This window comes from Vidua chalybeata, chromosome 1, assembly GCF_026979565.1.
Source record: "Vidua chalybeata isolate OUT-0048 chromosome 1, bVidCha1 merged haplotype, whole genome shotgun sequence".
NCBI classification, from domain to species: Eukaryota; Metazoa; Chordata; class Aves; order Passeriformes; family Viduidae; genus Vidua; species Vidua chalybeata.
In genome coordinates this window covers 44,855,656-44,869,246 of record NC_071530.1, presented here as the reverse complement: position 1 = coordinate 44,869,246, position 13,591 = coordinate 44,855,656, and the positions used below count along the sequence as shown (strand labels likewise).

General features: G+C 39.1%; 1 protein-coding gene across 2 annotated transcripts in view; it reads left to right on the top strand.

Moving 5' to 3' along the window:
- The window catches only part of TRAK1 (trafficking kinesin protein 1), a 126,807-nt gene that overhangs the window by 85,927 nt on the left and 27,289 nt on the right, over positions 1-13,591 (top strand). For both annotated transcript variants that reach the window (XM_053939701.1, XM_053939703.1), the window contains exons 4-9: positions 1,162-1,238; positions 4,445-4,561; positions 10,151-10,251; positions 11,048-11,156; positions 12,939-13,017; positions 13,409-13,539. In XM_053939701.1, the coding sequence (XP_053795676.1) occupies positions 1,162-1,238; positions 4,445-4,561; positions 10,151-10,251; positions 11,048-11,156; positions 12,939-13,017; positions 13,409-13,539 (614 nt within the window). The remainder of the gene's footprint in view (positions 1-1,161; positions 1,239-4,444; positions 4,562-10,150; positions 10,252-11,047; positions 11,157-12,938; positions 13,018-13,408; positions 13,540-13,591) is intronic.

The following is a 13,591-nucleotide window of genomic DNA, read 5'->3' as shown; positions in this document are numbered from 1 at the left end:
GATTGTGCATTTATGAATTAGGTAGTGTTATTTCCTTAGTGTGACAAACTGTCTTCTGCTAATATTACTGTACAGTTCTGGTTTTTTTTCCTCCTCACTATATAAATCCTATTAGGCCTGATCTGTCTCTTCCCCCACCTTAGTGTGCACTGGAACAACATTAGCTTATCTGCCAGACGGAGCCTTAAGTGACCTTGCCAAGGGTAAATCCCCTGAAGAGCAGTTCAGCCTACAGCAGCCTGATAACTCATAGTCCGTGTGATCCACTGAATTTCATTAACAGTCCTTTTTCCAGAATTACAGGGTTTGGGGAAAAAGTGTAGTTGAAAAAAAAAATAATAGAAGGGTCGAGCAGAAAGTGCTGTTGTTTCCTGTGACTGTTGGTGAATTTTTTGAAAACTTGTTGACTTAGAGATAAGTCAGTGTAGCTTCTTAAAGGATCACCTATGGTGATAGACTGAACTTCTGCATACTTTCTTCAGTCTGACAAAACTCCTGGATCCACCTTAGTGATTAACAATCTCAACCAGTCTAAGTAAATATTTGTTATGGGTGATACTGTGGTCACTGTAGTGTGGCTGGGTATTACAAAAACCATTTCTTATTTTGCATGCATACTTTGTACCATAAAACCCAGTTCTTATCAACTTAATATGACACAGTCTCTTTCTGATGAACGGTGCCCCTAACAGTATTGGAGTTGTGACATGATGGAATCCTAATTATGTATCTAAGAACATCTGTTTTGACTTCCTGATTTTTTGTTTTTAATAAATTCAAGATGTTGTTCTTCAGATACGAAAGTTTTAAGTTTGTTCTGCCGCTGACAAAAGCAAGTGCTTATTACAAGAGGAGCATTTGTATTACCAGTACCACATGAATCTTGTATTTTTTTGAGGGGTGGGGGGGCGGGCTGAGTTTTATTTGTTTGTTGTTTTGTTTGTTTTGACTTTTTAGCTCTTGATGTGCTCATCCAAAAGTTGACATAAGCAGGTTTTTAGATGAAAACTTATGTACATCTAAACTTAGAAAGATAGTTCTTGCAAAGGATGGGATTGAACTTCAGTGATCCTTCTGTGTGTCTTCCAGCTCAGAATATTCTGTGATCCTCCCTCAATGGTACTGCCTGTCTGATTAATGTTTTGCTTTATTTCTTTGCAGTTTTATGTGCTGAAAGAGTGGGCCAGATGACTAAAACATACAATGACATAGATGCTGTAACACGTCTTCTTGAAGAGGCAAGTACTACATCTGTTTAAGGACCTGTACACAATGTGACAAAGTAGTACTGAAATTAGGTGGTACCACTAAAAAACATTGTTGCTAGATTGTCCTTCAGTGTGGAAGAATAAGGGCTCTAAGTGTATGTACACTTTATCTCATTGATAAGCTAAATATTCTTTCTAAATAAAGATCATTTGTTTACCTCAGTCAAATGGATTCATTACTTCTGGTTATTTTTCAGTTGAGGCCATGTAACTTGTTCTTGGCCACATGTTTGCCCTAATGAAGGAGGAGGAGGAGGAATCATCTTAAAATGACACATATTTTTACAGTGCATGTAAAACTGAGAGTATCATTATTGATGGATATATTCTCTTCAGAAAATAACAAAGGTTACAGACTTTTTTTCCTAATAGCTTGTTCAGATAATTTCTTTCCAGAGAAGTACATAGACACAAAATTAGAAAATACCTAGTACTCCATTTGCCTTCTTTCCCTTATGTTTGGTTGATTTGTGGGGTTTTTATACCGTTATTATGAAAATTGGTATTCTTGTAATCCTTAGCACTCAAGAAATATCAAAAAGCAACTGTCATGGTACTATGCTTATGTTCAATAAATATCATGATAAATTGTTTGACTAAAATTAGCTGGTTTTCTGCAGTAAACTTGAGCAATGATTTTCCAAAGAATGCTTATGAGTAATTCTTTAGGTGAAAACTGTTAAAATAGTATTAGTTCATGGCTGACTGCAATTTAGTCCTTTACACTCAATTGCTCGCTTATTGCAAAAACAATGTTGAAAATGGTGTCTTTCTAGCCAATTGGGTGGTCTGTTATTCCTCTAATTCTGCAAGAAAACAAGCATGGGAATTAATGCTCACATCTCCCACCTGTTCTGGATACCCCTCAATGCAGCACAGTCTTATATTTTGTGCTTTGAGCCAAACCCATTCAAACAGCTCTGTACAAATTACCTGTTAAAACTGATGTGTTACCCAAAAGACTTCTGGAATAATTCATTACCTTGTAGTAACAGTCTGTTAACTTGTTTGTGCCCTGTTCCGTTTGCCTTGTTTGGCTGAGATTTACTGCATTTGGTCTGTGGCTCCTTCTAGCAATGATGGCAGCATTCTGCTGAACTGTTTCCTCCCCAGAGTCCTTGTAGCCAAATGTCTATAGATCCAGGCATCACACTCACAGGAGCAATGCTTGAAGGACTTGCTGAGCCAGTGTTTTAAAGCTTCTTGTGTACTTTCCTATCTGGATGTTTGGAATGGAAAAATAAGAGAATGTATAGCATGTCAAACTTTATTAAAACAAATACTTTCAGTGAGCCTTTTTGTCTTATTTGACCATTATTTCCGATGAAATTACTCTGTTCATAGGGTTAGATGCACTTACAGCACCTTTCTTTGTTCTCCATATGATGGTTATTATAAGAGATTGCAGCCATTTGCAGAATTTAACACTTTCTGTTACTTTCACACATATGAGTGAGAGAAAAAACAAAAGCTACCCTCCTTGTTTGTCCTTTATGTTTGCAAGCTTCAGATGCTTGCATTACAACGTTGAAAGGTGCAGCATTTGGGAAGATAGGAAAGAGAAGATCTTGAAACAGCATGTGTGCAGATATTTCAGAAATCTGTGCCTATAGCCCTGAAACTAAGGAAAGGAAGTGGCACCAGGCCTGCCTGGGTATGTGGTAAAAATTGGAGCAGATTTCTTCATTAATCTGCTTTCTCATCTTTTTCTAAAAATAGTGTTAATGTGTCTTGCTTCTCAGTATTAGTTTTTTTTACATATTGCTGTAATAAATTAGTTCCTTATCCATTGTGTGAGTAAGAGACCTGTCCCCAAACTGAAATTTAGAGCTGAATTGCTAAAAATTGTGTAGGAACACTAGGGAGGTTATTTGAAGAGCCTGGACATAGACTTGCATTCCTCAAATTGGAAGTTGAAAAATATTGCTACTAGATAGCTCCTCCTCTGTAGAGTCAAAATCGCAGCAATATATTTTTTCCACTCAGTATTTATGAAGTGAACAATAGTTAGTGAACAATAAGTTGGCTTAAAATATATCCAAACATATTTTGGATAACTTCGTGGCACCTATTGTTCTGAAAGATTGTACGTAAGATTACATAAAGATTTTATGGCTTGATAATGCCAGTAGCTTTCAATGCAAATGTAAGTCTGACCTTCAGAAACCATTTGGAAAATGCTATTTGCAGATACAGCATTGATCAGTCATCTGTCTTTTTATTTACTGGTTATTATATACCTTTTTTTTTTTTCCATTATGAAAGCCTCTTCATTCAAATTCATTGACTTCAAATCCATGTGAACAGTAGCTGTATGTTTTGTACATTAACGTATGCATGACATAAGGTAACATTTAGTCATAAAATCTGGGTGGTAGTCAGGGACAGTAAGTAAGCTCCAAACAGTATTTTCAGTGACAGGGAGAAAATTCTTCCTCAAATGGTGTTGAACTAAGGGTACGTTAGGGACTTAACCACAGCACCATTTTACCACTATTTAAAAAATCTAGTAGTTAAATAAGAAAATGATAAATAGAAATGCTTAATGAACAGTGCAAAATTTTATGCAGTTTATCATCCTCTCCCAAGCAGATTACAGTTCCATGTACCAGCTTCTGCAAGGCTGAGACACCCTTAAGTACATGTCATCAACAGGATAAGCGTCTAGTTTTTTTGGTACCTGTGATGAATTGCCAAGACAGGTGATTTCCAGTACTGTGCTCATAGAGGAGGGGGAGGAAGAGGGCAAGTATGACATGAGAGTAACCACTTAATGTAGTTTAGGGCATCTGCAAAAAGGAAAGAGTTAGGATTTTTTTTTTATACAAAAGCACTAATGGTTGCCATGCACAAAAATAGGAGCTGAATGTTCATTGCGGTGGAACTGGCTTCTACTCCTGCATAGCTCATTGCCTTTTATTTGTAGATGGAGCAAATGGAAACTGAAGAATGCTTTGAGAGAGGGTCAGTCATTTCTGAATAATGCTTTTCTAAGATATGCAAGAGTAGAAAAGGAAAATCAGCAAAACCTCTCGAACAAATAAACAGAAGAAAAAAGTCTTTTTATTGTTAAGTGCTTGTTCCTTCCCTTTCAAGGCAATTTTACCCTCCCTCTATCCTTTAGTGATTAAAATAATATAAATTGTAATTGTCTTTCTGTTCTTAATGCTTCACAGAAAGAACGGGACTTAGAATTAGCTGCTCGGATTGGTCAGTCACTGTTAAAGAAGAATAAATCACTGACAGAAAGAAATGATTTCCTGGAGGAGCAAGTAGAACACATCAGAGAAGAGGTAACATTTTTATGCCTGAATACTGTATATGCAATGATGGGAGGAATTTCCTTCTAGCTTCACCGCTTCACCTTGTCCATGCCTTTGGCTGTGGGCAACCTGCTCCTGTGTCTGACCACCCTCCCTGCTAAAAATGTCTTCCTTATATCTAGTCTAAATCTGTTCTCCTTTGGTTTAAAGCTGTTACCCTTTATCCTGTCACAATAGACCCTGCTAAAAAGTCTGCTCCCATCTTCCTTATAAACCCCCTTTAAAGTACTAAAAGGCTGCAATATGGTCTCCCTGGAGTGTTACCTTCTCCATGCTGAACAACCCCAATGCTCTCAGCCTTCCCATATAGGAGAAGGAATATTTTTATGGCCCTCCTCTGGACCTGCTTGAAGAGGTCCATGTCTGTCATGTCCTGAGGACTCCAGAGCTGGGTGCTCACCAGAAGACAGTTGAGGAGAAGAATCATCTCACTCAACTTGTTGGCTATGCTCCTTTTGATGCAGCCCAGGGTATGGTTGGCTTTCAGGGCTGGGAGTGGACACAGTGATGTGATCAATAGAACACACCAGAAAGCTTATTTCATTTCAAGTAGCACCTGTGCTTTAAAACAGCTCTTTAGCTGTAAGTACAGCTGTCACTAAACTCCACTTAATAAATGAGCTAGGAGCCAATGTTGTTTCTACTATTCTGAGGCAAGAGAACAATGAACCAGTGGAGTAAAAACTTTTTAAATGGTTCATAATTAACACTGCTCAGGGGTGTGAAATGTTGCATTATGAACATCTCACATAAAGGATAAAGTGCAGATGAAGTGATCAGTGATGTGTGATAAATGGTGGAGCACACACAATGAAATAATATCCTTTGATGTGGCCCACCATTTTTGGTATGGAAAACTAGTTCTGTTCTGTCCCAAAGGAGTGCTGTTGCTTGCTACCCAAGTCCCATCATGAGGCAAACCAATTTATTTGTGTATTGGTCAATATGACATGTACTAGGTATGTGCAAGGTGACTGAGCAGGACTGTGCATTCCTATTATCCATGTAGAGTGAAAAATTTAATTGAGGAAGGTGGAGGACAGGGACAAGCTACCTCTGTCCACATCTGTTTTTATTTAGTGGGACTGAGGAGCAGCATTAGGAAAAGTGCCACCAAAAATAAGCCTCTTACCAGGTGGCTTGGTATGTTGGGCCATATGTTCTGTCAACACCCCTCTTTCACACTGTTATTTTGACTCCTTCAGAAACTGATGCCTTTGAGACAGAGCTCATCAGACTTTAAGGTCATGACACTTTTGTGTATTGAAAATCTGCCTTTAGTAAGTTGCAGATTTTCTATTAAAACTAAATTTTGAATACTTGAACAGAACAGTAACTTAAGACAACTGCCTTTAGGTGCAAAAGATAAAAGAATTTATTTGATGCTTCTAAAATTCTGTAAAAAATGCCTAAAAATGGTTTGTCTGGGAGATATGTGTTTTCTATAATACAGGGACAAATTCTTTCTGATGTGTGGTGTAAAATTAAGGTTTTATTGGTATATGTATCATGGTATGAATAATTTAGCTTTATATCTCTTTGACCTTTGTGATGACAAAACCTTCTGTCCATTCCATTAAGCAGACTGAGTTTTTCCTTTGTGCTGTGGTAACATGCCACGTTGATAGATACATATCAAAGTTGTAAAGACCTGTGCAAAGTGCATCAGATTCTTGGGTTTGTCTTTTGAGTTTGTGTTGTTAGGCGCTGTTTAAGTTTAAGAAGGTGCTGTGATTGTGTTCAGGAAAAACTGATGTAACTGAGGTTTTTTTGCTGTACTAGAGAAAAAAAAGGTGAGTGGACTGAAGCAAGCCCTTTATTGTGTGCACAGACACTTCAGTGTCAGCTTACTGTTTCACTACTATATTCTAGAAGCATAAACATTATACTGAGGAAACATTCTTAATTGTGAAGTATTTTGCTTTACAGAGAGGGGTGTCTGCCTTTTCAGCAGCGGAGTGTAGTTCCCAGGTACAGTGTGTCTATCTGCTGTTCAGTAAGAATGCTGCAGCTCCATGTTCCTTTTCTCTGGGATGGTGCTGCCTACACTTTGGTATTATCTCCTTTGACATTACAGCTCAGTATCAAATAAATGCAAACTGTAAATCAATCTGCACAATGTGAATTGTATTCAGAATGGAGTAGCTCACTTAGTTTTAGGTTCTCTTAATCTTTCTAAATTTTCCAGTTTCTGCTTCTTTTGCCTTTATGTATTTTGTCCTATGTTCTGAAGGTAAAATGGCAGCATTTGCAATGTAGTGTCAGTCCTCAAATAACACCACCTCAAAGCTGTGTTAACTTCTCGGTAATACAGCCCTCTAGACCTGTTATTCGAGTTCCAGGTCGCCTATCAGAGTTTGTGTTTTGATGAGAGCAGGTTTCAAAGTCCAGGTTTGATTTTGTTCTGTGTAAAGTGAGAGGAAAGGAAAAAGTTGAATTGTAATCTGGAATGGTGGCTTAAAAAAGGGAACATTGCTTTTGGTCTATTATGAGTAGAAAATAATGTTGGAAAGACAGAAATGCTCTTCGATTGGTACTTGTATGCGAGCTGTTTACATACAGTGTAACAGGGTGTCTTCCTTTTGAGTAATTCTAACCTGTTAAGCACTTAGTTGCCGTCAGGGAAAGCAAATCAGCTCTATTCTTGAAACAGTTGTTCATGATTCAGTAACGATCAATCCTGTGAATTAGGTCCCAGGTCTTTAAACTGTTGTTCTCTGTGCGAGGATACTTTTATCTTCTACTTAAATTATTTTAAGATAGGCGCATCTATTTCATGAGTTAGTTCTGAAGCTGAGTAAAGCTGTCAGGCCAGAAGAGGCAATTAAAAGCCTGAAGAGATGAGTTATCACCATGCTTGGTTCGTGGGATGTCATGGGCCTTGTCCCATGCACAGCAAGGGCTCAGTCTCTATTGCTTGGTAAATACCAAGATTGCGCAACAGTAACGTGGCAGCATTAGCTCTGGAGGGCACATGTGGCAGTGGCTTGTGAAAATGTAGAACTGGCTATTTCTGTTCATAAAAGAGGTTCAGTGTTTTGCACTGTGAAAATGTGTACTGGGTCTGTCTGGGATGCTGATAATACTCTTCACCAGCCTACCTGGTGCTGTGCTTTGGGTTTGGGATTAAGTCAGTGTTGATAACAATGTTTTGGCTATTGCCAAGCAGTGCTTGCACAGCATCCACCAGGCTCTTTTCTTTTCCCCTTGTGCCGCTCCCAGCATCCCTAGCATTTTTTTATCCCCTCTCTTCACTCTGTCCACCATCAGCACAAGATGCTGGGAAGCTGACCCAAACTGACCAAAGGGATGTTCTATACCATATGTTGTTATGTTCAACAATAGAAGGTCGGGGAAAGGAAGAAGAATCTGGGACATTCATGGTTATGGTGCTTGTCTTCACAAGTGACAGTTCTGTGTGCCAAGGTCCCACTTTCCAGTAAGTTGCTGAACATGCACCTGCTGATAGAAAACAGTGAATAAATTCCTTATTTTACTTTGCTTGCATGGGAAGCTTTGCTTCACTTATTAAACTGTCTCAGCGAGAGGTTCTTCTTGCTCTCGACCTTCTCAGTCTCTCCTTCATCCTATGGGGATTGTGGGGCAGACTGTGTGCTCAGCAGGTGGGTGCTTAGCTACCCACCAAAGTTAACACACCACAAAATGCTGCATCAAAGGGAGGTGTTGCTGGAAATTACTGTAGTGAGTGTTTCACAGTTTTCACAGCCTGACTGAGACTGGAAGTGAGCTCTGGAGGTAATCTTGTCCAAACCCACTTCTCAAGCAAGACCCCCTACAGTCCATTACCGAGGACCATGTCCAGATGGTGTTTGACTATCTCCAAGGTTGGAGACCCTACAAGCTCTCTTGCCAACCTGTGCCAGTGCTTAGTCACCCTCACAATTAAAAAGTTGCACCCAGTGTTTAGGAGGAACAACCCATGTTTCAGTGTGTGCCTATTGTTTCAGACCCTGTTCCATTAAAAGATCAACCTTTCTGACTGTTCACCCTCTTTTGAAGGATTGGAATGCTCAGAAATGGCAGTATAAATAGTATCCTCGGTCTTTTTAACTCACAGAAAAAAAACCAGTAGCAAGAGCTGTAGATGATCTAGTGTCCACCCACAGACAGTATCTGAATTCTTGCTTCTTTAAAGAGGCTGAGTTATAATGTGCTGAAGGGAGGTAAATTGTTATTTTTGGTTCAGCATTTTCACTCTTCCTGAAATGGAGAAAGTGAGCCTCCAAAAATTAATGCACAAGTTTTGTTTAATAGTTTTCTAAAATGTGGTTGGATGGGGATGGTTTTTTTTCCCCCTTGCTATTTTGAACCCATGTCTCAGGAGGACTTGGTGCCTTAGTACTTCTCATTATGCAGAACAGACATAGTTAAGTAAATGACCTTGTTTGCTTCAAATTCTGAACAATTCAAATGCTTTTTTGGATTGTGTCTGCTCTTTTGTTTGATGAAAATGGAGTTCAAATCTATGTAATTGATATTCTGTTTTTTTTCCTAATAATAACTACAAAGAAAAGTATGCTTACAATATGAAAAGCAGAAGTTTAATAAAAATAAATGTACTGAGCATTTTTTACATGTGAAAGTGCAAACTGAGGGCCAAGTCTTGCAGTGCAAGTGGAAGGGAATGGATGTTTCTGATCAGTTATGCTGTCTGTAGTTGTGCAAGGCAAATAAAAGTAATCTCCTGCTGCTGTGGCATCTTAAATCACAGCTGTGAAGTGGTGTACATGCTACTGTCTGATTGAGCTTTTAACCCTTTTCTTGGAGAATAATAATATAAAGTAACAAAGATTACATTTGTGGAGCTCACAATTATAAGGAATCTTAATCACCCACTTCTGATGTTTCGTTCATTTTTGATGTATGTGTGTACTAAGTATGAGAATCCCACAAACTACTTTACCAGAGCCAAAAAAACCCCGAAACTGACTACAACCTTCACTGCTGGAACAGCCTCAGAACAGCAGCCTCCCACTGTGTGATGGTATTCTGCAGCTCAACAGGCACTTGAGTCACAATTGTAACCTTACTACACAAGCATTTCAGTAATTTTGTGTAAGGCCTCTTGGAGAGGAGGAAATGTCGGCATCTGAGGCCTGCAAGGTCAGCATCCATGCCAGAAGATGACAGTCATCACACAAAATGGATAAGTGCAATGTTTGGCTTGATGGTGCCACATTAATTTCTTGCTGTATCATTGCAATGTATCCATTACCATGCATGTGAATCTAGACTAATGCAACACTGAGTCAGGATTGCTTATCTTAAAGAAGGTAAAAAAGAAACATGCCTAATAGCAGTGAATAATTGCATATTTGGACTTGTAAAAAAAAAAAAATTAGTGGCTACTTTAAAAGGTACACTTTCCCTTCTTTCTAAGAAATAAAAGAAATGGTTCTGGTCTGTTTCAGTCTTGGACACTTGATTTAGTCCAAGATGATGCCTGGAGGGTGAATAATGAGCTATTTTGTGGTGGGTTTGCTTAAAAATGTGCCTGGAAAATCAGTTTACTGATCTATGAGCTCTTTCTTTGTGTAGGTTTCTCAGTTGCGGCATGAGCTGTCCATGAAAGATGAACTGCTCCAGTTCTATACCAGTGCTGCTGAAGAAAGTGAACCAGAGTCCGTCTGTTCCACCCCGTAAGTCAATCGATTTGCAGCATTGACCATTATCTGTTGGATGATTTCATAACTTTGAAAAGTGGTAAAATTGCCCCTGTATTGGCTGGAACTATAAATGGGACTTAGAACTTGATGCAAGGCTCCAGCTGGAAGGACTTGCATGAGCCAGCTGGCTATCCAGGTGCCTACAGGAGCCAGGAGGGGAGAGTACATAGGGAGGCTGCTGACACAACGCTGCAACTTCAGAGGAACTGGGTCACTGTTGTGGTGGGGCAGCCGTGGGTGGCACTGACAGCAGCCCAGTACACCACACACATTTGCATGTGCTAGGACATGCTACATGAGTGACCTTTGTGCTTGAAGGACCTCTGAAGGCACTGTGGAAAAATTCCAAGCCGAGGGAAAGAAATAAAGCATGGCTTACAGCATGGATTCCAGGCAGTTAGCTGGCTGAACAGCATTGCAGGCTCTGAGGGGCTGTCTGCCCTTGCAGAGTTATTGCTGCATTCTGATGAAGCATGTGCAGCATTAATCAGGAGCTATTGGATTGCTCCCTGTAGTAACATGGCTTCTTTTCTCATAACCTTAGCTGAACAACTTTTCCATAGGAAATGTGCAGAATAATAAATAAAATCTTTAAATGTTCTCTTTTGAAATTCACTGCAAATTTATTGCTGCCCAAAAATACTGGCATGAATAAGCTGTATTTCATGTGGCTCTGTTTGCTTTTGAGACCTGTATTCAGTCTGTGCTTCTGTGAGATTGGCCATAGTATATGTAAAAATTATTTTAAATTGTTGCTTTTCCCTACAAGGCTGAAGAGGAATGAATCATCTTCCTCCGTCCAGAACTACTTTCATTTGGACTCTCTTCAAAAGAAACTCAAGGACCTTGAAGAGGAAAATGTTGTGCTTAGATCTGAGGTGAAATTGCTCCCTTTGTTTTGCTTAATATGGTTGTTCATCTAAATGCCGGAACACAGGTATTGAGAAGCTTGTATTAAAAGCTGAGAGTCTAACTAAGAGCATAATTCCACATATAACAGATCTCTCTGTGATTGTTTAATCACCATCCTTTATCTTTTTAAATGAAGGAAAGGCTGAAGTGTGGAAGCTAAATAGAATCACAGAATTGTTTAGGTTGGAAAAGAGCTCTAAGGTCATTGAAGCCAACCTTTGACCAATCAATACCTTATCAACTAGACCAGAGCCCTGAGTGCCACATCCAGTCCTTTATTGAACACCTTCTGGAATGATGACTCCAGCCCATTCAAATGTCCTATCACCTTTTCTGTGAAGGAATTCTTACCAAATGAAGCTACATGCAAAGCAGTGTTTGTGTAGTAAGAATGTGCAGGAGCATGGGTGGATTTTGGAGTCCAGGATTGCACTTTGAAACAGGTTGTAAATGGCTGACTTGGCAGATACATGTGACTTGAGCTGCAGATCTTAAGTTTGTAGGCTGGCATGGTCTCTAATACCAATTCAGTGTTTGTCAAAATGCAAATTTCTAGCCTAAATTTGCATTGCATTTCTTCATTTTGTGTTTCAAGTCAAGGCAGTTAATATTTTAAAATGAATGTGCTTTTCTTCTCTTTATTTTTAAAAATATTTTGTTTGTTTCACAGATGACACAGTTTTTAAAAGTTTAGCAACCGAATATTAAGTGAATAATTTTATATTTTTAAACCATGGGAGTATGTTACCACTTTGCAAACATGTAGCAGAGTTTAGCAGGAGAGATACTTTTGGTCTAATAGTGAATACATGAAAACAGAATGTTACTACCATTTTCCACTTCAAATGCAGGGCCCACTGTAAACAGGTAGTGCTACACCTTTGCACAAGACACCTGGTAATGGAGACTGCTGTGCTCCTAAGTGAGAAGGTGCACAAGGAAGATGAGCAATATATGGTCTGAGAAATAATGAATGTTAGAACTGAGAGAGCCACTGCATCAGGAGCTGGTAGGAAACCCCATGCAGCACTGCCTTCCCATCCAGGGAGATGTAGTCTGTGCCAGCAAGACACAGGATGAAGCCAAATCTGAAACCTGTGAGCTGTGCAGTTCTCTACAGATGCACTCTGGGCGTCTGTGCATGCCTCCAGCTTTGGGAATAGATTGCAGACCACTGAGGTGGTGTCAGACCGAACCAGTTGGCTGCAGCCATGCTGCTCTTGGCACTCCCAGAGTCAGAGTGGAAAAGACAAACCAGGGAAAGAGGTTGCACTAAGGTTTTTTATGCCATATATGGCTACAGTGCCAGAATTTTTCAAATAGGATCAAATAGCATGTTTTTTAAATACTTGGATGTTTAATTCATTTATTTAAACCAAGCATGTATTTAGTTTTTGATGATACCTAGTTTTACTCAGTGATCAGATCAAGTTCTGCATGCTATTGTTTTGTATGTCCAAGCCTTTCTTTTTCTTTTTACTTTTAGTGCAAAATACACAAGTGACATCTAGTGGGTATATGGTGATAATGATGCAAGTTTCTCCATACAGTAATGTCTCTGCTAAATGTTCACCTGGCTTCTTTTTCCAGAACATGTGGGAGGGCAGGCAAAAACTGTAGTTTCTCACTGTCTTCCTGAAGGAGTGATTAGAATAGCTTGTTTTTCTGAAGCAGATGGAAGTGCAACAACAGACTGGCAAAGAACAAATGTGCTAATGTAGCATATTTGATGTGGATTTCTTGAACAGGCCTGTCAGCTGAAGACTGAAACAATCACTTATGAAGAGAAAGAACAACAACTTGTCAATGACTGTGTAAAAGAGCTAAGTATGTCCCTACTTTTCTATACTTTTTTGAGATAGGTCAGTACAAAAAACCAAAACAGATCAGTCAGACATGTTTTCCTGTGGTAATTATTTTCCTTTTATAAATGGTTATGAAGAGAAAATTTCTGGCTGAAATTTCACAGCAGAAAATGTTGGCTAAAGCTAAATCTTTCTCATTTAAAGAATAGTTTTGCTTTGAAAGTATTCAGTCTCCTTTGCAGCATGAGCACTTGATGCCTTTCTGGTTTTGTGTCCCACTGTTTTTCAAAAATACCTTACTGTGAATTGAGGGTAGGATTCTGCTGAAGCAAGTGATGTTCCAAAAGAACATCTTTATGTTTACTTTTCCAATTTTGTGTTTGTGATGTTAATTGTAATTACTTATCTTAAAGGGGATGCAAACATCCAGATTGCCAATATCTCCGAAGAGCTAGCAAAGAAAACAGAAGATGCTGCCCGGCAGCAAGAAGAAATCACTCATCTTCTCTCTCAGATAGTTGACCTGCAGAAAAAGGCAAAAGCTGTAAGCAATCCAATTGAGAGACTACTGATGTTATTTGCTACTAATGTAACTG